Source organism: Aegilops tauschii, chromosome 7 (genome assembly GCF_002575655.3).
Source record: "Aegilops tauschii subsp. strangulata cultivar AL8/78 chromosome 7, Aet v6.0, whole genome shotgun sequence".
Lineage (NCBI taxonomy): Eukaryota > Viridiplantae > Streptophyta > Magnoliopsida > Poales > Poaceae > Aegilops > Aegilops tauschii.
Genome location: NC_053041.3, coordinates 42,600,190 through 42,622,250, shown reverse-complemented (window position 1 = coordinate 42,622,250; position 22,061 = coordinate 42,600,190). Strand labels below are relative to the sequence as shown.

At 45.0% G+C, this 22,061-nt stretch overlaps 1 protein-coding gene across 8 annotated transcripts; it reads left to right on the top strand.

Moving 5' to 3' along the window:
- The first annotated feature begins 1,841 nt into the window (after positions 1-1,841).
- LOC109752566 (hypersensitive-induced response protein 4-like) lies at positions 1,842-20,966 on the top strand. Of its 8 annotated transcripts, none has more exons than XR_012190370.1 (8): positions 1,887-2,219; positions 3,981-4,112; positions 5,212-5,333; positions 5,407-5,498; positions 18,859-18,928; positions 19,010-19,107; positions 19,831-19,903; positions 20,412-20,764. XR_012190370.1 is itself a non-coding variant. In XM_073505978.1 (8 exons), the coding sequence occupies exons 1-3, from the start codon at positions 2,058-2,060 to the stop codon at positions 5,231-5,233; spliced, it is 324 nt and encodes a 107-aa protein (XP_073362079.1). In that variant the 5' UTR covers positions 1,913-2,057; the 3' UTR covers positions 5,234-5,333; positions 5,407-5,498; positions 18,859-18,928; positions 19,010-19,107; positions 19,831-19,903; positions 20,412-20,764. The 8 variants fall into 8 exon arrangements, 7 of the variants coding, with proteins under 7 accessions (XP_040252942.2, XP_073362083.1, XP_073362084.1 ...); XM_073505978.1 differs by having other exon boundaries at positions 1,913-2,219; positions 3,973-4,112; XM_040397008.3 differs by lacking the exon at positions 3,981-4,112 and having other exon boundaries at positions 1,842-2,219.
- The last annotated feature ends 1,095 nt before the right edge of the window (positions 20,967-22,061 follow it).

Below are 22,061 nucleotides of genomic sequence, written 5' to 3'. Positions count from 1 at the left end.
TTCCTGACCATGGACATTGGATGTCGTTGATAACGGGATCGCATCATTAGGAGAATGATGTGATGGACAAGACCCAATCCTAAGCCTAGCACAAGATCGTGTAGTTCGTTTGCTAAGAGCTTTTCTAATGTCAAGTATCATTTCCTTAGACCATGAGATTGTGTAACTCCCGGATACCGTAGGAATGCTTTGGGTGTACCAAACGTCACAACGTAACTGGGTGACTATAAAGGTGCACTACAGGTATCTCCGAAAGTATCTGTTGGGTTGGCACGAATCGAGACTGGGATTTGTCACTCCGTGTAAACGGAGAGGTATCTCTGGGCCCACTCGGTAGGACATCATCATAATGTGCACAATGTGACCAAGGAGTTGATCACGGGATGATGTGTTACGGAACGAGTAAAGAGACTTGCCGGTAACGAGATTGAACAAGGTATCGGGATACCGACGATCGAATCTCGGGCAAGTAACATACCGATTGACAAAGGGAATTGTATACGGGATTGATTGAATCCCTGACATCGTGGTTCATCCGATGAGATCATCGTGGAACATGTGGGAGCCAACATGGGTATCCAGATCCCGCTGTTGGTTATTGGCCGGAGAACGTCTCGGTCATGTCTGCATGGTTCCCGAACCCGTGGGGTCTACACACTTAAGGTTCGATGACGCTAGGGTTATAGGGAATAGATATACGTGGTTACCGAATGTTGTTCGGAGTCCGGATGAGATCCCGGACGTCACGAGGAGTTCCGGAATGGTCCAGAGGTAAAGATTTATATATGGGAAGTCCTGTTTTGGTCACCGGAAAAGTTTCGGGTGCTATCGGTAACGTACCGGGACCACCGGGAGAGTCCCGGGGTCCACCAAGTGGGGCCACCGGCCCCAGAGGGCTGCGTGGGCTAAGTGTGGGAAAGGGACCAGCCCCTAGGTGGGCTGGTGCGCCTCCCACAAGGGGCCCAGGGCGCAGGAAGGGGGGGAAGGGGGAAACCCTAGGCTCAGATGGGCCTAAGGCCCACCTAGTGGTGCGCCCCCCTCTCTCCCCCCTTGGCCGCCCCCCTAGATGGATCTAGGGCTGGCCGCACCCCTTTGGGGGGAAACCCTAGATGGGGGCGCAGCCCCTCCCCCTCCCCTATATATAGTGGGGGTTTTGGGGCTGCCATAGACATGAGAACATCTCTCTCTTGGCGCAGCCCTACCCCTCTCCCTCCCCGTCTCTCGCAGTGCTTGGCGAAGCCCTGCTGGAGTGCCACGCTCCTCCATCACCACCATGCCGTTGTGCTGCTGCTGGACGGAGTCTTCCCCAACCTCTCCCTCTCTCCTTGCTGGATCAAGGCGTCACCGGGCTGCACGTGTGTTGAACGCGGAGGCGCCGTGGTTCGACGCTTAGATCGGAATCAACCGCGATCTGAATCGCTACGAGTACGACTCCTTCATCCACGTTCTTGCAACGCTTCCGCATCACGATCTACAAGGGTATGTAGATGCACTACCCTTCCCCTCGTTGCTAGATTACGCCATAGATTGATCTTGGTGATGCGTAAAAATTTTTGAATTTCTGCTACGTTCCCCTACATGCTTTCCCGTGGCGGCGTGTTGCTGCCTTGCGACGGCGAGATGGTGATTGAAGCAGGGGGTGGCTGGTGTGATGCGGGAGGAGGACGGTGTGCTGGTGCGTTGACTTTTTAAAGGGCCAAGATAATCAGATCAGACGGCTGGCAACCCGGCTGATTTCTCTAGAAAATCAGCCGGTTTATTCGTAGCAGCCGCCTTTTCTTTTCTTTAGAAGCAGCAAAACAATTTTATTTTAGTGCCACGTAGTCCGGGTTGGCACTGCCAGGGCGCGTCCCACCGTGCCCACGCACACTCGTACAGTCGTATCCGTGCCGCACTCGGATCCAAAGTTTCCAAACCCAGAGAGGAGAAAAGCGTGTCGAAAGGGGAACCCAAGTCCCGCACGCCGCACGCCGAATTCGTCGCCGTAATCGTCGATCCAGCAACCCAGCCCGCCGACGGAGGGAGCGTAGGGAGTAGGCGACGAGGGATCGTCGGAGATGGTGCGGGTGCGTGGCCAGGCGAACGTGGCGGCGGTGGAGAACCGGGGCCGCTTCCTCCGCCTCGCCGAGCCGGGCATCAACTTCTTCAACCCCTGCGCCGGCGAGCTCGTCGCCAGGACCCTCTCCACCCGCGTCCCGTCGCTCGAGACCAAGACCAAGGTTCTTTCTTTTCCCCCTGCGCTTCCTGTCCCTAGGGCACGTCACGGTTGCTCTGTTCTCCCCCCCCCCCCCCCCCCCCCCCCCCCCCCCCCCCCTGGATTGATGGTACCCTACCCTAGATTCATCATCTTTATCACTCGCCCGTGCTAGATTCGCGATTAATGCTAACTGCTAGAAGGAGACGCCAATCGTGGTTGCCCAACTCTCTGCAGCGTTGGGATTTGGGAAGAGTTTTGCTGTAGGTTGAAAACTTGAAACAATCCTACCCAAGCCTAAATTCGCCAAATTAAGAGCTCTCTGCGCCCAGGACCTGCTGTCCAGTCCGGTACAACAACCCATGTTACTAGTTTCTACTTTAGCCACATAATAATACATATATGTGTTTGCGCCTTTGCAATCCCCATGTAAGCTAGCGAGGGAATTTGTTTTGCCGTTTCTGAACCAGTTCTTTCAGCGTTAGATTGTTCTTGGGAGGAAGATGGTAGTTAAAATCATTTGCTGAGTTACAATGAGGTTGCAGCACACAGAATTGGTAGTTCAAATCTGCGGTATGCTTTATGCCCCTCGGCCACGTCACGATTGCTCTGTTCCCCCTGGATAGATGGTAGCCTAAATTGATCATCCGCGTCACTTCCCGCTGCTAGATTCACAATTAAGAACTGCTGGAAGAGAAGCAGACGAGATTGCTCTGCTGGGATGCTAATAGTAACTACTTAATTAATCATGCTTTTAGCACAATTAATTAATTGCAGTTGCCCAACTCTCTGTGGCGTTGGGAAGAGTTGTTGCTATGAGTTGAACACCCCTGGCCAAGCCTCAAACCGCCAAAGCAAATCGCCAAATTAAGAATCTCTAAGCCCATGACCCGTCTCTGCCCCTATCGTCGATCTAGCAGAGCGAGCCTATCAAAAATGTCATGTTACTATTTTCTACCTTAGCCGCATAATAATACATACATGTAGTTGCGGGTTCCTATCCCCATGTAAGCTAGTGGAGGGAATTTTTTTTGCCGTTTCCAAACCAATTCTTTCGGCGCTAGGTTGTTCTTTGGGAGATGTTTGGTTCCTCTCCAGCCTGAGAGGAGGCCATCCAGCTTAAAAGCCCAAGTGCTTCATAATCTACATGCTACAACGAAAGTGACAAGAGGTGTTATATTTATCAGGAGAAAGTAAAAAACACATTCAAATCGAAAGCATAATATGCAAATGTGGCTAGAAAAAATACACATATGTAATCCCAAAACTAGAAATATCAGAACCTGCATCTAAAATGATTGGCAAGATCAAAAAGTGACCATGGACTGGCATCCTCTACCATCTGAAGTACTCACTTCATACCAGACCTAGAATTATCTTCCACCCTCTCGTATTTGACCATTAGTGTGGCTTTGTTTGGCGTGGTTAGGGTTCTTGTCAGGCATTTCTTCTGGGTCTGATATCCAGAAGCCAAACAATGCAGTTCTTCACCTTACAACTATTTTAGGTACATTATATAGGTTGCGAAAATTGGTTCGGCATGTTTCTTATTTAAACTGCTTTGGATAACACTACAAACTGACCCAATAATATATGCATATAACTTGAATCAAACCATTACCAGATAACTAAGATCTGAGAACTACCTTTTCATGTTCGTCAAATGAATGAGATGTTCTTCGAGCAGAATTATCATTACCAATATTTTCACAGCAGTCATTTTGTGAGAATGTGATAGTCCCAATAACATCAGTCAATGATTTAAAGCACCTCTCAAGTTTTTCAGAGGCTTCAACGGCAGAAACTTTGTGATGGGACCCCTCTTTTGGATCCAACGCAGAAAGAGCACTCTCATACTTAATACCATGAAGAAAACTTTTAAGAACAGCATCCTGTGGTGGTCTACCAATATCAGCAGGTTTTGTTTCATCCATCCAGTAGTCTTAAGTGCTCAAGTTCTTAAGCAAAGCAGGTATGAGAAGTTTGGCAATTAGTAACAATTTGCAGCATATGTGCACATAGAGCAGGAAAGATACCTCCCAAATTGCTAAAAGCGACTGAACCATTTTGGTATCTGTCGTTGTTTGTGAAAGAGAAGTGTACATCTTATACTTCTCGTTTATGATTCCTACAAGCGAAACCAGAATTTGTAGCACAATTTATGGATTATAAGTTTATAACAAACAATTGCTGTTAGAATGTAGCAAACAGACCTTCTACTCTGGAGTCAGCTTCAAGCATCATAAAAGTATGTCGCTTTCTGAAGTTCGAACTGGATCCTTCCATGAAATGTGAAGTGGAAGAATAGCCCAGGGTTAAAGCATGTGGCACTGTTTACGATGTCCAGATGATTGGGTTTTTCATCGCAGCATTATATTAATGTGTCTACATTTTTAAGAGGAAGGTAGAGTTTTTTAGTAGAAGCAGTGGATAATGTATGAACCCAAGAAAAATAACATAGATTCAAATGGAAATCATTCGATATACACATAACAAAATCCATAGAACTTGCCTTGTGCTCCGATTCATCAGAAGAGTCCACCTTCTATGCAGAGTCTTAGGATGAAAATCACCTGGCAATGGAGGGCGGAACTTGAAGTCTGTGACATGTACATGGCCCATTCCATTGTTAGTTCAAATCATTGTTGCGTTACAATGAGACCGCAGCAGGCACTGATGCTAGATTCCGAATGTGAAAAAAGATAGTTGTGTTAACGCTGTGGGATGATTTTAATATTGATAGAGAAATTATATGTGACAGTTGGAGAACATTGTTTGCACAACGTTGGGTCCTGGACTTAAATTGGGTTTATAACTGGAGCAAACCATCCTTTTTATCTAATTTTGCTACTGATGGGAGATGTTTGGAAACTTGGCCATAATGACCCAATCGTTCACTTGAGTTTCTGACCATGTGATTGATGAGCTGTAGTACTTAAAATCCGAGTGAATGCAATGACGGCTTTGCTTATTTGTGTACTTACTGAAATAATTGATGATCTCCTTTTCCCTTGCAGGATAATGTCTTTGTTCAGCTGATCTGTACAATTCAATACCGGGTTGTTAAGGAGAATGCAGATGAGGCATTCTACAAGTTGCAGAATCCCCCAACAGCAAATTCAGTCCTACGTCTTTGATGGTAAATAATCATATCTTGCTGTGTTGTTTATACTGTTTCTTTAAAGCCTAAGCGTTCTTTCTCTGGAAAATAGTGGTCTGAGCCATAGTTCCTAGAATGGAGCTGGACAGTCTTTTTGAGCAGAAAAATGTTGTTGCAAAGGCTGTACTTGAGGAGCTTGAAAAGGTAACCCCATTAACCTGTTTTTCTTATTACATGTGCTACTTACTGTCACAGCACATCATTACATGTATTTAAGTCATTCTGCTGGCTCTGAAGTCGAAAAGCGTTGAGGTCCTGATATATAATATTATAGTCGTGTACCCTTGCATTTTCCCTGTTATACAAGGAGCCTTTTGCGTATTATACCACATACGTGTATAGCCTATGGCCACCTAGGAATACAAGTTTGAGTCGTGCCGCTTCGGATCTGGGGCCATGCGTTTTAGTGCATTTGCCGCTTTTGTAATGTGGTCGACGAGGCTATATCGCTTGTGTCGTGCCCTCTGTTTGGTTTCTGATCTGGTTTCCGTTGTAAACTAGATCGATCCTCTTTTTGAATGAGATCACATTCAGGTGGACCCCCCTCCCCCCATGTCGGGTTTAAAACAAGAAACACATCCCACCCCAAATTCGACAAACAAATGTGTTCGTTTTAATTTGTAAATTTGCTACCAGCCACCTTGCATGCTCACATGACTTCAATTTCTGTTCATTCATTCTGGCATGAAAAAAGTTTTGGCAGCTACAACAATAGTTCTTGTAGCGACAATCGTAGTTATCTGCTAGTTTTAATACCGATGCTAGCACTATCTATCTAAATTTTAATTTGCGTTACTCAATCTGATGTTAGCATGAAAGTTTGTACGAGTGCGCGTCAAGATCAAACTAGAGAAGCCTGCCCACTTTGAGGTTCTTAGGGAATGTTGAGCGAGGTAAACTACCCCTAATGTTCCATGTGCTATACAAGAAGATGCCGCCTTTTTGCGCAAATTACGATACGATTGACCATCTGATTCTCTCCAAGCTTCTCCAAATCTGCATATCTGGCTTCTTCCGCTAGCTTCCAGCTTCCCTTGGCGATCAGAGAGCGTTCGGGATGAGCAACAGCTTCTCCAACGTGCCTTGGCCTGGCAGAGCCCTTTTGGCCTGTTCGGCAAGACTTGGGCCGGAAAAAACAAGCCCATTTGAAGGCCATCAGTTGGAATATAGCGTATGGATTGGAGGGAGACATGAGTGTAACGATTAGTTGGGGCCATGGTGCCCAAACGTTTTCTTTGGCGGTAGCATTGTGGATGTAAATATGAACAACCCCAGCTTTCCAGTTTTGTGAAGCTGGGCTGGCCCAACTCCTTTTTACACTACGCGAGTGCTTAGCTCTGAGAAGTTCACTCCATGGAGCTCAGGCGTTCGGGTCAACTTCACTAGTGGAGTTTGTGGAGTTGAGAGTTGGAGAGAATCAGAACAGGCCCTTAGATGTGTTTCCAGCCTAGAAATGAGTTCATTGCTCAGCCTCGTGGTATTACCACCTGTGGAAGAGGTGGCTGGGCTAGTAGAAGCCAAGGTGGTCGTGGAGGGAAAACTAGGCATGACTCGACCCGATGTATATGGAGAAAGATGATTTTGACCCCGCGAATGGAAATACAGGTACATGCAGTGCCAATGCAAACAAATGTTTAGGGGATTCTGGTACGAGGCCACCTTGCGAGAGGTTATTGATTGCAGGCAACCCCGCGGCGTCGGTAAAGGGACCTCCCTTGGTATCAGGGGGAAATAAAGTGACAAGTCTTAAGACCGTGAGGGCAAAATTGGGACAAGTAATTCAGCTCAGGGTTCTTCTTTGGAAGTTCAAGTGAAAAGGCAGAGGATGGCATGGTGTGCCACTCCTGATAGCGTTTTCATCGCTTCCCCATACCTACCGTGCACTCTTCATTGCCTGCCGATTTGGCTTGGCGTCCTTCCTTTGGTTGCGGGTTATGTGTCACGGACTTGGTTCCGCATCCCACGTTCTCTTGCTGGGCGTCCCTAGCCTTGGCGAAAGGTAGCGACGTGCACTTGGGCGCTTGTCGTCCTTGGGTAAGTTCGGGGGCGGTGCCCGAGCTTGTAGCTATGGCGACAACTTGCATGGGAGCACATGATGTAGGAACAAGGCAGCACACAAGTAACTCGTAGTCAGGGAAAGGATGCCTAGTCGGACTTACAGGTAGTAGAGAGTATAGAGGAGGTGTGGGAAGGGGTGAAAATGCTGATGGGAGCGGACTGCTGCTGTCGCTAGTCAGCCTTTAGACCTAGAGCTAAGCGGCGAGGGTATGGCGATAGCGGAAGCGAGGAAGATGGGAAGAGGACACTAGGAGGAGAAAGGCATCATCCGCCACCCTATGCTTATGCATCATCCGTGACGGTGGACGATTGTCGGTAGATCCGGCGTTTACAGTGGATTTGCTACTTGGGATGGCATGACATGGTTGTTGTGGAGTGAGGTGCCACAACTATTGTGGGTGTGTTTGGTTGTTGGCGGCAGGTCACTCTGATATGTCCACTGTCATCACGTAGTCTGAGCTCCCTTGTGTGGCTCAGTGGTTGTGAAAACCCTGCACTTATTATGGTTGGCTCCAATGATGATGGCGATTGTGAGCGTTGTTTCTTTCCTGAAGTCTTCATTGAGGTGCTACATCCCTCTCCATCGTGATTGTCGGTTGCGCAGGGTTGCTTTATGGTCAAGCTACGTCTGGGCAGTAGCCTCAGATGTTTGGTGCAATGTTTGTGTTCTGAAGTGGTCGTCTCTTTTGGAGAGATAGAAGCACCAAAATCCTCAAGCTCATGATGGATCAACAACACCAAGTTTGGAGAGATAGAAGCCGTGTTGTGCTCTAGTCTAGGCCTTTGTGAAGAAATCGGCCAAATGTAAATTGGAAGGCACATACTAAAGAACAATAATTTGATCTTGCACACTTGAGCACATGAAAGAAGCATAAACATTAATATGCTTGGTGAGCTCATGGTTCATAGGGTAGCACGCAATACTACTTGTATTGTTTGATAAGAGAGAGTGGTGTAGTGACAGAAACACCAAAATTCTCAATCAGTCATCTTAGCCAAGTTACCTCTGTTGCCAAAAGAGTCATAGCTCGCAACTCAGCCTCTACACTTGAACAAGAAAGTGAAGTATGTTTCTTTGTCTTCCAGGTAATGAGAAAACTACCAAGAAATACAAACTAAGTAGAGATAGACCGTCGAACTTGAGCGTGGGAAGAAGAGACAGCGAGAGAGAATCCCATGAAGGTATAGAACATGGAGGAGGTGATTGTACTGGATCGAAGTGGGAGCAGAGACAAACTGACTTAGAATGTGAATGGGATATGGATTGTTCGGAAGAGTGACATCTAAATAGACAAGACTCCCAACAAGATGACGGTAGCGCGTCAAATCAAACAAATGCTCGCCATCAGAAGCACGGAGGTGGACGTTGAGCTCCATAGGAGTCTCAACAGCGCTTTCCAATAAAAGCAATGCGAGTAAGAAGGTCCTGGATATACTTCTCTTGGGAATTAAGAAGCCATTAGAGGTAGTAGAAACATCGATCCCAATGAGGCAGCAAGATGGGCCAAGATCAGACATAAGAAACTACTCCCCCCGTCCCAAAATTCTTTGTCTTAGATTTGTCTAAATACGGATGTGTCAAGTCACATTTTAGTATTAGATACATCCGTAACTAGACAAATCTAAGACAAGAATTTTGGGACGGAGGGAGTAGTCACTAAGACGAGCCTTCACAAAGACAATGTACTGAGAGTCATCATCAGTGATGATAATGCCATCAACATATAGAAGAAGAGTCCGACGACGAGCTGAAAGGTGGACATACAGTGCAGGATCACGAGTACTAGTAAGAAAACCACCCATACTCACCACTAAGACGAAACACTCAAACTAGGCATGATGGGTTTGTTGGAGAGAGCGACAAATACTAGGAATCATGCCATCAGGACCAGAATACCTAGGTGGTGGCTACATGTAGACCTCCTCATGCAACTCACCATTAAGAAAGACATTTTTGGCATCAAGCTGAGAGACAAGCAAAAGGCGAATAGAAACCACAACGAGAAGTGTGCGATGAGTAGTCATGTGGGTCACAGGAGCAAATGTCTCATCTGGTCATGGCCATATTCCTGCTGAAAGCCACATACCACATGATGAGCTTTGTCACACTCAAAGAGAACAATCACTATTAACATTGTAGACCCACTTACAGGTATAACTGGCCATGGGAAACCCGGCTTGACCCGACCCGACCCGGCCCGGTCTTGCCTGTGCGCCGGGCCCGGGCCTATGTTTTGAGCTCGAAGGCTCGGTCGGGCTTGGGCTTGACATATTTGCGTTTTAGGGAAGAGGCCCGGCCCGAGGCATGACGGTTTTTTTCACTGATGGGACGGGTCTGGCCCTGAAATCTAGGCCTGACGACAGGGCCAGGCCCGGGCCTACATTTTCTGCTACGGGCTTTATTAGGCCCGGACGGCCTAAGTCAGCACTTGGAGGAAAGGAAATGAGAATCCCATGGCATGGCATGTTTCCGTTCGGGATGAACAATAGCATCATGATTAGAAGTCTAGACGCCAGAATAACCATAGCGGTCAATAGTAAGTTGATCTGGAGGCGGTGCGTTGCCAATAAAAGGTGGCATGGTAGTCTGGGGAGATGGCGCATCAGAAGAATCCACAACACGCGGGCAACCAATGTGATAAAGAAGACGAGGGGGAATCATCGTAGAAGCCTCAGGGGACGAGCAAGGTGAGGTGGGGAAGCCGAAGGTGATGATGGCATGGGGTCTAAAACATCCTCAATGGGGTGGTGAGTATGGGAAGACATGATGGGATTCATGGACGAGGACAATGCATGAGTGATAGGTGTATCGGGAAAAGTGAAGAAAGAAATATCCTCAATGGGGTGGCCGAAGGAGAGGATCGACATGGATAGAAATGATGTGACTCATCAAAAGTCACATCCGACAACTGACGGTATCCCAACACGGATAACTCTTCTGCTCATCACTGTAACATAAGAAGGCACATTCAACAAACTGAGCAGTTTGGTGCGTTCAACGGGGGGGGGGGGGGGGGGGGGCAAGAACAACGTAGCAAAACAACCAAATAAACGAAATGTTGAGTAGTCACGAAAATGACCAACAAGACGCTCGAGAGAAATGTCAACCTGCAGAGTAGAGGGTGGGATAGGTGGAAGTAGAAACAACCTCAACCCAACGCACGAGTCACCTTCCGAGCATGAGCACCAAGACAAGAGAACTGAGCAAGTGTGCTCTTCTCAGCGACGAATTCGCCCAACAAATGAGAGATATACTCACGAGCTGAATCTGCATGGAAGACATGGATATGAGTGGAAAGCTCGGTATGAACTGTGGCGGCAAACGTAAGGCCATAGATAAGACCTCACTACAAGAAGACATAAAATATATCTATGTGTGTCGAGAGATCATCTATAAAAGTAATATAGTAACTATGGCTCCTTTCGAGGCAAAGGGAGCTGGAAGCTAAACATCAGAGTGAGCAAGATCGAAAGGACGTTGAGGCGTAGTCTTGCTGTGAGGATAAGGTAACTGAACTGGTTTACAAGTCGACAAACCTGACAGTCTAAAGAGACACCTCCAGAGATAGATCCAAGAAGACCATGTTGAATTAAGGGTGGGAGATGAGAGCCACACAAGTGACGTAAGACGGTGATGCCACAAAGAGCCGATAGTCAAGGTAACACAAGCGAAGAGACTGGCAGCGGTGGCAGGGGAGGGACGATGAAACCAGTCAAGCTCCTGAAGACCCTGTGAGTCACGGCGCCGAGGGCCAGCACCAAGTAGAGCACCCGTGTGACGATCCTAATCAAAACAAGAGGCAAAGTCGAGAATGACTACAACCAGAGTCGACAATCTAACTACCTGAAATGTGGCAAGTCAACGAACATGACAAGACAAAGTGCTAAGAGCACCTCGATTACCGACTGGGAGGGAAGTACCATCAGCAGTAAGAACATGAACATGAGAATCTGGAGGTTTGAGTGGAGGACAAAATGGGAGAATCGTGAGTCATATGAAAAGAAGCACCTGTACCAAGGATCCATGGAAATGTACCTGACTGTGTAAAAAGTGGTCTCGGTACCAGAAGAATCAGTAGGATCCATAGAAATGTACCTGACTGTAAAAAGTGGATCTTAGTACCAAAAGAATCAGTAGCAAAACCTGCAAAACTATCGATGGAGAACTAAAAGAAGCATTAGGAGACATTGAAGTCTCGTAATCTCCAGCATAGCCAGGGGCTCAACTGAAGAGGCCGACGAAGAAGTGTCAGGGGATGAAGAACCAGAAGGAGTGAATAGTTGTCGAAGTCGTGCAATCTTGAAACATGAGGACAAGTTACTTCTCTTAGGAACACATACAAGAAAAAGGATAACGGTAACCCTCCCATTAACTACTTCATTTTCATTTATGAATTTCATAGTAATAGAAATCCATGTCCTACCGAGATAGAATTTAGAACTTGCTATCCTCTTGCCTAATAGGCAAAGATTGACCTCTGTAGAAAGACTGATTCATTCGGATCGATGAGGACCCAACTCCGTTATATTGCCAGAATCCATGTTCCATATTTGAAGCGGGTTGACCTCTGTGCTTCTCTCATGATACAATACTCTTCTCGCTAAGCCCCCTTTCTCCTCGGCCCATAGAGAAAATGTAGGACTGGTGCCGACATCATCCTTAATCTTTGGCAGTAGAGAAATGACACCATAGTTAGTTTAGTCTGGACAAGTTCAACCTGCCATGATACAGCTCCTGAAGCATTTATATTAGTATATCTCTCAACTGGGGCGAAAAAGCTCTAAAAAGCTAACAGAGAAGCCATCTGGACCTAAAAGGCCATTGAACTCTATCATAAGCTTTTTCATAGTCCAACTGAAGCAAAATTCCTTCAAGAGTGAGAGGTTTTCAATTCATGCCGTAAGCGTGGTGGGGTGCCGGTGCTTAGGCAGATGCCCCATTGTTCATGAGCAATGAATCCAGTGGATCATCCTCATGGAGGAGGTGAGGGGCGCACGAAAGGAGGTAGACCTTCGGTGTCACCTTGGGGAAAGCTCATCAAAGCAGGATTTCTATTACTATGAAGAACCAGAAGGAGTGAATAGTTGTCGAACTCGTGCAATCTTGAAACATGAGGACAAATTACTTCTCTTAGGAACACATACAAGAAAAAGGATAACAGTAGCCCTCCCATTAACTACTTCATTTTCATTTATGAATTTCATAGTAATAGAAATCCATGTCCTACCGAGATAGAATTTAGAACTTGCTATCCTCTCGCCTAATAGGCAAAGATTGACCTCTGTAGAAAGACTGATTCATTCGAATCGATGAGGACCCAACTCCGTTATATTGCCAGAATCCATGTTCCATATTTGAAGCGGGTTGACCTCTGTGCTTCTCTCATGATACAATACTCTTCTCGCTGAGCCCCCTTTCTCCTCGGCCCATAGAGAAAAAATGTCGGACTGGTGCCGACATCATCCTTAATCTTTGGCAGTAGAGAAATGACACCATAGTTAGTTTAGTCTGGACAAGTTCAACCTGCCATGATACAGCTCCTGAAGCATTTATATTAGTATATCTCTCAACTGGGGCGAAAAAGCTCTAAAAAGCTAACGGAGAAGCCATCTGGACCTAAAAGGCCATTGAACTCTATCATAAGCTTTTTCATAGTCCAACTGAAGCAAAATTCCTTCAAGAGTGAGAAGTTTTCAATTCATGCCGTAAGCGTGGTGGGGTGCCGGTGCTTAGGCAGATGCCCCATTGTTCATGAGCAATGAATCCAGTGGATCATCCTCATGGAGGAGGTGAGGGGCGCACGAAAGGAGGTAGACCTTCGGTGTCACCTTGGGGAAAGCTCACCAAAGCAGGATTTCGGGCAGTAGTAGGGGTGGTAGATGTCAAATGCCACCATTTTTTCTGCTCAAGTTAGAACGTAGTTTTTCGAAGTTAATTGGCCAGTTCCTTTTAAAAGGAGACTGGTTTATTTTTATAAGCGATTGGCTTCACTTTAGATTTGTTATCGTAATTTGAAAGACCGTCTATACCCATATACAAATGGATGTTTTCATAAGGAAGCCATCGAAGGCTTTCCACAAATTGAGATTTGGCCGTTGAAGGATTGAATTGTATCTGTGGAACAGGCCGATGAAGAAGTGCCAGGGGATGAAGAACCAGAAGCAGTGAGTAGTTGTCGAAGTCGTGCAATCTCCTGCGCGGTGAAGGTCACCGTTGAAGTGGTTGACGTAGAACTACCATAAGAGGAGTGTTCACCAACACATGTTTAGGCCACTAGAGGCGGTGTAGCATGACAAATACCAGTTGTAGAAGTCCGTGGAGAAGATGAGGTCGCAGGCACACAAGCGCCAAGCGCCAAGGGAAGGTGCATGTGTGAGACGTAGTCGGTGGGGTGATGTGCACAAAGGGAAGGGAAAGGTTGCGCCCCGAGGTACTCACCCACCGTAGGCAGTTTTGAAATAGAAGCAGGCTGCATGCGCTGGTGAGAAACTACAAGCGGTTTCAACGTAACAATCGCCTCAACGTTTCCTACAGGTGGTTTGAATTCTAACCGTTTGTGATGCTTTCTATAACAAGAATAACCACCTCTAGTGTGGGTATTATAGGCGGCTTTGATGTCTTGGCTCACAACCGCTTCACAAGGCCGCTTGTAATGCCCGTTTTTGTACTAGTGTTGAGTCTGCAACAACAATGGACATGTTGGGCTCTATTATCTTGGAGGAGTTGTTTGTAGAGAAGCTAGGGGGACTAGCGCTGAAGAATGCGACTGGTCTAGATATGATAATGGTCGCCTGCTAGTATATCTGGTGGGAGCACCGACGCATCGTACATGAGGAAAAGGCGTGACTGGCAGTGCGTGCCATGATGAGAAACACAATGATAGTTGCAAACTCCATTGCTTGGAAGGAGCGGGCACCAACTCTGATTCGGAAATGGACTCGGCCAGTGTCAGGCAGGTTTCAAGCTCAATGTGGGCGCCTTCCTCCATGTTAATGGATGTAATGGGTCCTTGGAGCTTTTCTCCGTGACTCATGGCTTTATGGCGGCTATACATGCAGATACAAGTAACAGGCCCTCGACGTTCCTTCTATAAAATTGAACATGCTGAGTATAGCTTTGCGGGCATGAAACATGCTGAGTATAGCTTTGCGAGCATGAAACATGCTGAGTATAGCTTCGACAAGGCGACTATAAGGCACTATGGTCAAGAAGCAATTGAGGTTTCACATGAACTTGCTCGCTTTAGCTTCATTGAGAGATCCTGCGAGGTCCAGACTAAGGTTTGAAACTATGGGCAAGAAGCAATTGAGGTTTCACATGAACTTGCTCGCTTTAGCTTCATTGAGAGATCCTGCGAGGTCCAGAGTAAGGGTTGAAATCGGATCGAATAATTGCTGGACCGAATCTGGTTCCGAATTCATAGGATATGGGAAGAGAAAATGCTATCTGGCGGATATGGGACCAGATAGCGGATACCTACACGGCTACACTGGATTGGGAATAGGATGCAGTGCAGGCATTATCTGCCGGATACCAAATTATCTGAATTTACAATTAGATTATCCGGTCTAAATTTTGAATTATCCGATTTTTATGTTATGTTGGCCGTGCAGCTAGCCAAGAAATGACTCACAACTATTTTTCTTGAGAAACCCAAGAGGCACTCAACTCGCGACGCGGGTGCATAGCTATTAGCTAGTTCGTCGACTTTGCGGTTTTCCTGGTCTATGCACACCCCTATTCTTTTTTATAGCACCAACCCATTGTACCCGCGCTTGGGTAAGGGAGGTGGTACTAAACAATCGCCTCTGACACCCGTAGGCTGTTCGCAACTTTTTTCTAGATGAAAGTAGATCGCTGTTGTGTGTTGTGCACATGCAGCCGCAGAGGCGTAGAGAAATGTGGTGCATGCGCTTCAGTCTTTAGAGGCCCAATTTGCAAGCACTTCGTGGTTTATTTTATGGGCTGGATTACTATGAGAGAATAATCAGTGAAAAGCTCAGGCAAAGAATAAGGCATTGAGCGATGGATGGCTAGGTTACGTACTGTTAATCATTCGTGGCTCTTTTTGTGTATTCTTGAGTACTTGTGGATGTTTCTTATTGTATGATTATGTTTATCCACTTTTGACCCGAGTCTATTCCGTTATCGTATTGGTATTTGAATCCGCATAATCTGGTATTCGAATCTGCATCCGTCCCACTTCCGAATCCGAAAATAAATTTGGAATGGGATACGTATGACCATTATCGATCCGAATCCGATCTGGTTTCGCCCTTGGTCCAGAGGGATCATCCGTCTAATTTCCTGGTTCCATTTCTAGTAAAGGACATGTTAATTGTTTGAATTAATTATCCATTTTTGTTAAGAAACATGTTAATTTGCAAATTGGGATGGAAAGAAGCACCGATTTGACCAGCATGAGCCAACTTCCAATATTGAGCAAATTAGCAATCTATGTGGGGATGCGATTGTCATGTAATTGAGATCTTTATCCAAAAAAGAGGCTGCAAGTGGACCTTGTGAATCTTCTTTAACGACCAAGGGAGGCTAAGGTAGGTGCATGGTGTTAAGCTTATTGAATTCATGCTCCTGCCAACTCATCCAAAAAACTGAACTTATGGAAAGAGATGGGCAATATATTTCAACACTCCCTCTCACTGCTAGGCTATTCAGTCCTTCGATGTGGGATCGATGTAGGCCGTAGAATCTTTTTTTTAATACTACGTTGGCAGGTTCTTAAACTCAAGACCTCTTGGCTCGGATACCATATTGAATTCATGCTCCAGCCAACTCATCCAAAAGTCCGAACTGATGGAGAGAGATGGACAATATATTTCTACGGCATGGAGGGCTAGAGGTGATGGAGAGCATGTCGACGGCCTTCTATCCATCTCGTCGGGATGGTTTCCATCGGAATTAGATAATGGACATCTAGATTACTACTTTCTGCTCGTTGCCACCATCACTTTGCTGAACTTTGCCATTTTTGTTGCCCTTGCCAAAAACTGCACGCCCAAGAGGGCTAGATAGTTGGATTCCGCTTCTTCGTGTGAACTGCACATATGGTAGGACAAAAGGAGTGAGCCTCTTTTTAAATAAATGAGTGAACCTTTAAGAAAGGAAATCCTTCTCGTATTCTGCTGCTTTTTTGATTCCCTGGAATGGGTGTTTAAGCAAGTGCGTGCGAGATGTGTCAGGATATGCACGCGAGGGGCGGTCTCTCAGAGTGCATGGCATAGAACGGTTCGAATTTAAATCCTGTGATCATGGTGCGTGTCTCCGTCTTAGTTGGCAAATTATGGCGGTAGCAAGGTGACTTTGGCTAGATGGTGCTCTCGAGTATCGAGCTTCAAGAAAAATTTATGTTTAACCTTCGATGGTTTTTCGGCACGGTTGAGAATGGATCTTATGTTCACAAGGAGAGCACCTCTCATCACTTTGCATCCATTGATTAAGGTAATATAGGTACCATACGTGCTATTGTTGCAAGCTTCTTTCCTTGATGGTTAGGTTTATGGTGTATGCTTTTGTTGAGAGAACCATGTAATATAATACTTTAAAGATCTTCCTTATTCATATCATATTCTCAAGGACTCGTATGTGAGACAATGATGTTTGCATGATATTCGTATGTGTGACAATGATCTTTCATTTGTTCGACTATAACATTTCATGATGTTTGAAAATTGATTATGTTCAAAGGTGGCCTCAGAGTTTGGAGTGTCCAGGGGAAGGAGAAGCGAAGCAAAGGATACCTGGTGGTGGAATGATGATGTCAAGAAGGCTATTAAGGAGACGAAAGATTGTTTCAGACGCCTATACCTGGATAGGAGTGCAGACAACATAGAGAAGTACAAGATGACGAAGAAGGCTGCAAAGCAAGCTGTCAGTGAAGTAAGGGGTCGGGCGTATGAGGACCTCTATACCAGCGGTTAGGCACGAAGGAAGGCGAAACGGACATCTATAAGATGGCCAAGATCGGAGAGAGGAAGACGAGGGATGTTGTCCAAGTCAAATGCATCAAGGATGGAGCAGACCAACTCCTGGTGAAGGATGAGGAGATTAAGCATAGATGGCGGGAGTACTTCGACAAGTTGTTCAATGGGGAGAATGAGAATTCTACCATTCAACTGGATGACTCCTTTGATGATACTAGCAGGCATTTTGTGCGGCGAATCCAGGAGTCTGAGGTCAAGGAGGCTTTAAAAGGATGAAAGGAGGCAATGCGATGGGCCCTGATTGTATCCCAATTCAGGTGTGGAAAGGCCTCGAGGACATAGCGATAGTATGGCTAACCAAACTTTTCAACCTCATTTTTGGGGCAAACAAGATGCCAATAGAATGGAGACGGAGTATATTAGTACAAATCTTCAAGAACGAGGGGGATGTTCAGGGTTGTCCCAGTTACCATGGAATTAAGCTGATGAGCCATACAATGAAGCTATGGGAGAGTCATTGAGCACCACTTAAGAAGAATGAGGTGCGTGACCAAAAATCAGTTTGGTTTCATGCCTGGGAGGTCAATCATGGAAGCCATTTTCTTTGTACGACAACTTATGGAGAGATACAGGGAGCAAAAGAATGACTTGCATATGGTGTTCATTGACTTCGAGAAGGCCTATGATAAGATACCGCGGAATGTCATGTGGTGGGCCTTGGAGAAACACAAAATCCCAGCAAAGTACATTACCCTCATCAAGGACATGCACGATAATGTTTTGACAAGTGTTCGAACATGTGATGTCGACACTGATGACTTCCCGATTAAGATAGGACTGCATCAAGGGTCAGCTTTGAGCCCTTATCTTTTTGCTTTGGTGATGGATGAGGTCATAAGGGATATATAAGGAGATATCCCATGGTGTATGCTCTTTGCGGATGATGTGGTGCTAGTTAACGATAGTCGGACGAGGGTCAATAGGAAGTTAGAGTTTCGGAGACAAACCTTGGAATCGAAAGGTTTTATGGTTAGTAGAACTAAAACCGAGTACATGGGGTGTGGTTTCAGTACTACTAGGCGCGAGGAGGAGGTTAGCCTTGATGGGAAAGTGGTGCCTCAGAATGACAACTTTCGATATTGGGGGTCTAAGCTGTAGAAGGATGGGGTATTGATGGGGTCTAAGATGTTAATTCTTTATGATGTCTTGCATTTCATATGCATGGTAGTCTTCAACTATTCATTGACTTTGGTTACATTTTGAGGCATCAGTTTGATGAATTATCATTTAGCATGTCTAGCTCTGCATACTAGTAGAGTTTGTACTAACATTACCAAACTGTACTTAAGAAAACCACACTGCTTCCTTGATATTTGGACAATTAACTCTGCCTTTCCCTGCCATGTTATAATTACCAAACCACAACCACTTTTCATGTACTCAACTCCACATAATGTTATGCAGCACATATTGATTCTAATATGTTCCTCCTTCGGTCTTGCAGGTTGCTCTTTGCCTCGAGCGCAATCATATGCGCTGGATTGAAAGCACGTTTGAGTTTGAAGGAAGCTGATGTATGTCCGTAAATACATTTTTGACATTTTTTGTATCAGCAACACTGAAATTTTAATCTCTTCAGTTGTTCCAAAATTCAGTGGTTCAGTACAGTAAAGATGAGAAACCCACGAGTTCTCCATTGACAAGGATGCTGCATTTGTGATAAACTTTTAAAAGGTGGAAAAGCAAGCTGAAGGTATGTGCACTCCTCATGGCTGTTCTTATCTCTTTTTTTTCTTAACATTATTGTCTCAAGTTGTTTGCCTGTTGGATAGTGGAATTTCACAATTTATTTCACAGTTAAAACACTTGGAGAGGGATTTGTAACTGAATGTTAGACTCAACAGTAGATAAACGAGTTAACTGAACACTGCAGTATCGATTATCATGCATGTTTTATGAGCTTTTGAGAAGGGTGACAGATATCATTTGTATGATCCAAAGCTAAATAAATTTGTTCTCTTTGTCTAGCTTCGTACTTTGGAGATGTACCCGCTTACAGCCAAGGACCTCTTCAGAGTATTACATAAGTAGACCATGTTGATGCACTTTGAGTAAAACAATGAGTCATCAGAGTTATGATGTAATTCTGTAACACCCTTTTTATGTGAGAAATGCATCGTCTGAATTTTTAAGCTTAAACCTCATATGGGAGGATAGTTGTGATTTCCAAATGTTCTGATTTTCGTCATGAGAAATGGCACGGGCTGAATTTGGCAACTGTTTTGAGGAAGGAGGTCAATAGTGTTCCCATAGTCTTTATGATTCAGCCTTAGCTTTACACCTTTGTAATTTAACTGTCGAAGGTGAAACTGTGATGGAAATTTGTACTGGGTTTATGTTTCTTTCCTTGCCAAGACACTGCATAAGTGCCATGACGTATATGATCTGGAGAATCTATGTGCATGCGTAATTGCAGCCTACGCTGATGACCGATGCAAATTTGATGGAAGGTGGTGCTCTCTGGTGATGGAGGGTTGCATATTCTTTTGGTTAGTTTCCAGTTTTGCTTGCTGTGGTGATTATGCATATGCTGAACAAACACACGGTCTGCCATAGGTGTTGTGCTTTCATGTGGTTGCCTTCCAAATTATTTTCTTCTTCTGGTCAACCATTTGCGTGCTCTGATACTGATTTGACATGTCAAAGGAAACCAAAGGAAATCTTCCACTTGTCAGCGCCCAGTGTCCTAGCCTTCTTGAGTTCAACATGTTAAGTTATATTGACCTTCCTTTAGCTGTGTGCTGACGCTGTCAGCATACATGGTGGTGTAATGGAAAACTAGTCGTGCCAAATTATTCATTGATGGGTACTGTAATGCCGATACATCCTATCTGCATTGGCAACTGAAATAAAGTTTAAATTGGCCCGTTCGACGTGCTCAGGCCATTTAAGCTGATCTTAAAACAAATGGTCCATTCTCATTTATGTTTGTGCAGTTAATATTATTGTTGGTTGACTATGATTATTCATGATCATTCCTCTGTTTTATTTCTCTAGGCTCCTGCACCGAGGCTCATCTCTGCTACGGAAGGAGGCTGCGAGAGGACTGGGAAGCATGGGAAACTGAAAACCGGTGCATTAAACTGGCCTCAGATTCATAGTGTCTGAACCCCAGTCACTTTTGTTGATCATATAGCGAAGAGACACCAACGGTGCAGGACATGAAGAAGCAGGAGAGGAAGTCGCGCAGAAACAGTTATCGCAAGAAAAGCCTCTGTGATGTTCTCCACGTAGCGATGTTGGATGTAACTGAGAATTCTGTTTTGCTTGCTAGTTAGTGGGTGCGAGCTTCAGTTATGTGTGGTTTGCATATTCAGTTGTTGAACCGATCAAAAGAAATATCTTAGAAACATTCAGCTGTTCTGCGTGGGCTGTGTCGCAGAGATGTCTCCTGTTCAGTTTTGTCGTCGTACATTTTAATGAGCCAATAATACGAGCAGGATATGCTCGTTTTGGAAACAGAGCACTATGTATCCTCAACTGCACATATACCATCAGGCAGACTGGATGGGATTCTTAGGATGTTGAATATAGGTAAAGCCTTTGGTTGCATGTGTTTTTTTATCTATTCTCTTTGTTTTTTTGAAATAAATAAATAAATAAGAATGACGACTCCGGTTACACAATGGTATGGATTCATGGACCTGAAAGGAAGGGTTGCATCGTCGCGAAGAAGTGAAGGAGAGACTCTTCGATCGGAAATGATTAAGTGGCACCGAAGGCAGGCGTGGATGATCTTCTGGTGGAGACACCACTTAAAGACTCGAAGAGTTCAGGACTATTGTCGGTTATCAAAGACATTGGAAGAGAGGGTGACGGAACATGTAAGGACATGTACAATGGTTGATAAGATAGTTTCATTTTAAGTTTTGCATGTAATTTAGAGATGACAAAAAAACATGTCTACAATGGATCATCTTTTAACCTTATCTTCAATAATTAGTCATTCCTATAAATGTGGTGAGACATATTGTGTAAAGAGATCATTTCTTGTCGAGAAGACAAGCTTTTTTTTATGAGTTTTTTCTCCTCCATCTCATCATTTATCCTACGTGACACTCCTAAGATAGCACCACTGTACATGCCCTAAGGGGGAGGGGCAGTTGTCCTGATCTTCAGGAATGAAACAAACGAAGAAAATAGAACTAACTAAAGAGAAAGAATAGAATCAAAAACACATGCAGCCAAAGGTTTTGGATCCAACTCTCAAGTCAATAACGTATGGATTCTTGGAGATCAAGAGGAAAACAAGAACAAGGTAGAAGGATTCTTCCCCAACGAGTGACTCTTGTTCATTCATTCCTAGGAGGCAAAGGTCTTTGTTCACCCTCGTGAGGTGGAGAATTTGTTCATTCCTAACGAATTGCGAGTCTTGGATATATTCGGTACAAGGGATGGCTTAATCGAACAAGAAAGAGAGCAAAGCTGCAAATGTCGACTATCCTCTTTGAGTTTTATGCTTGGCTAACCTATATATGTAGTGTACAAGTCAAATGAAAGGTCGATACATGTGCTCATTCCTGATTCCAACATAAAAAACCTATTAAAAAAACAACATTGAAGAAAACCACACACATTTTACAAGGATAATTTCTTCTTATTAGCAACCGTCTTAAGTTTAGCAATCATTATCACTCCCTCCGTTCA

Bases quoted from the DNA above. Each gene is read 5' to 3' on its own strand.
- LOC109752566 (XM_073505979.1), top strand. From the start codon at position 2,058: ATGGTGCGGGTGCGTGGCCAGGCGAACGTGGCGGCGGTGGAGAACCGG. The intron at 2,220-3,972 runs GTTCTTTCTTTT...GCACCTCTCAAG, and splicing joins CGCTCGAGACCAAGACCAAG to TTTTTCAGAGGCTTCAACGG. The intron at 4,113-5,211 runs GTTTTGTTTCAT...TTTCCCTTGCAG, and splicing joins TGGTCTACCAATATCAGCAG to GATAATGTCTTTGTTCAGCT.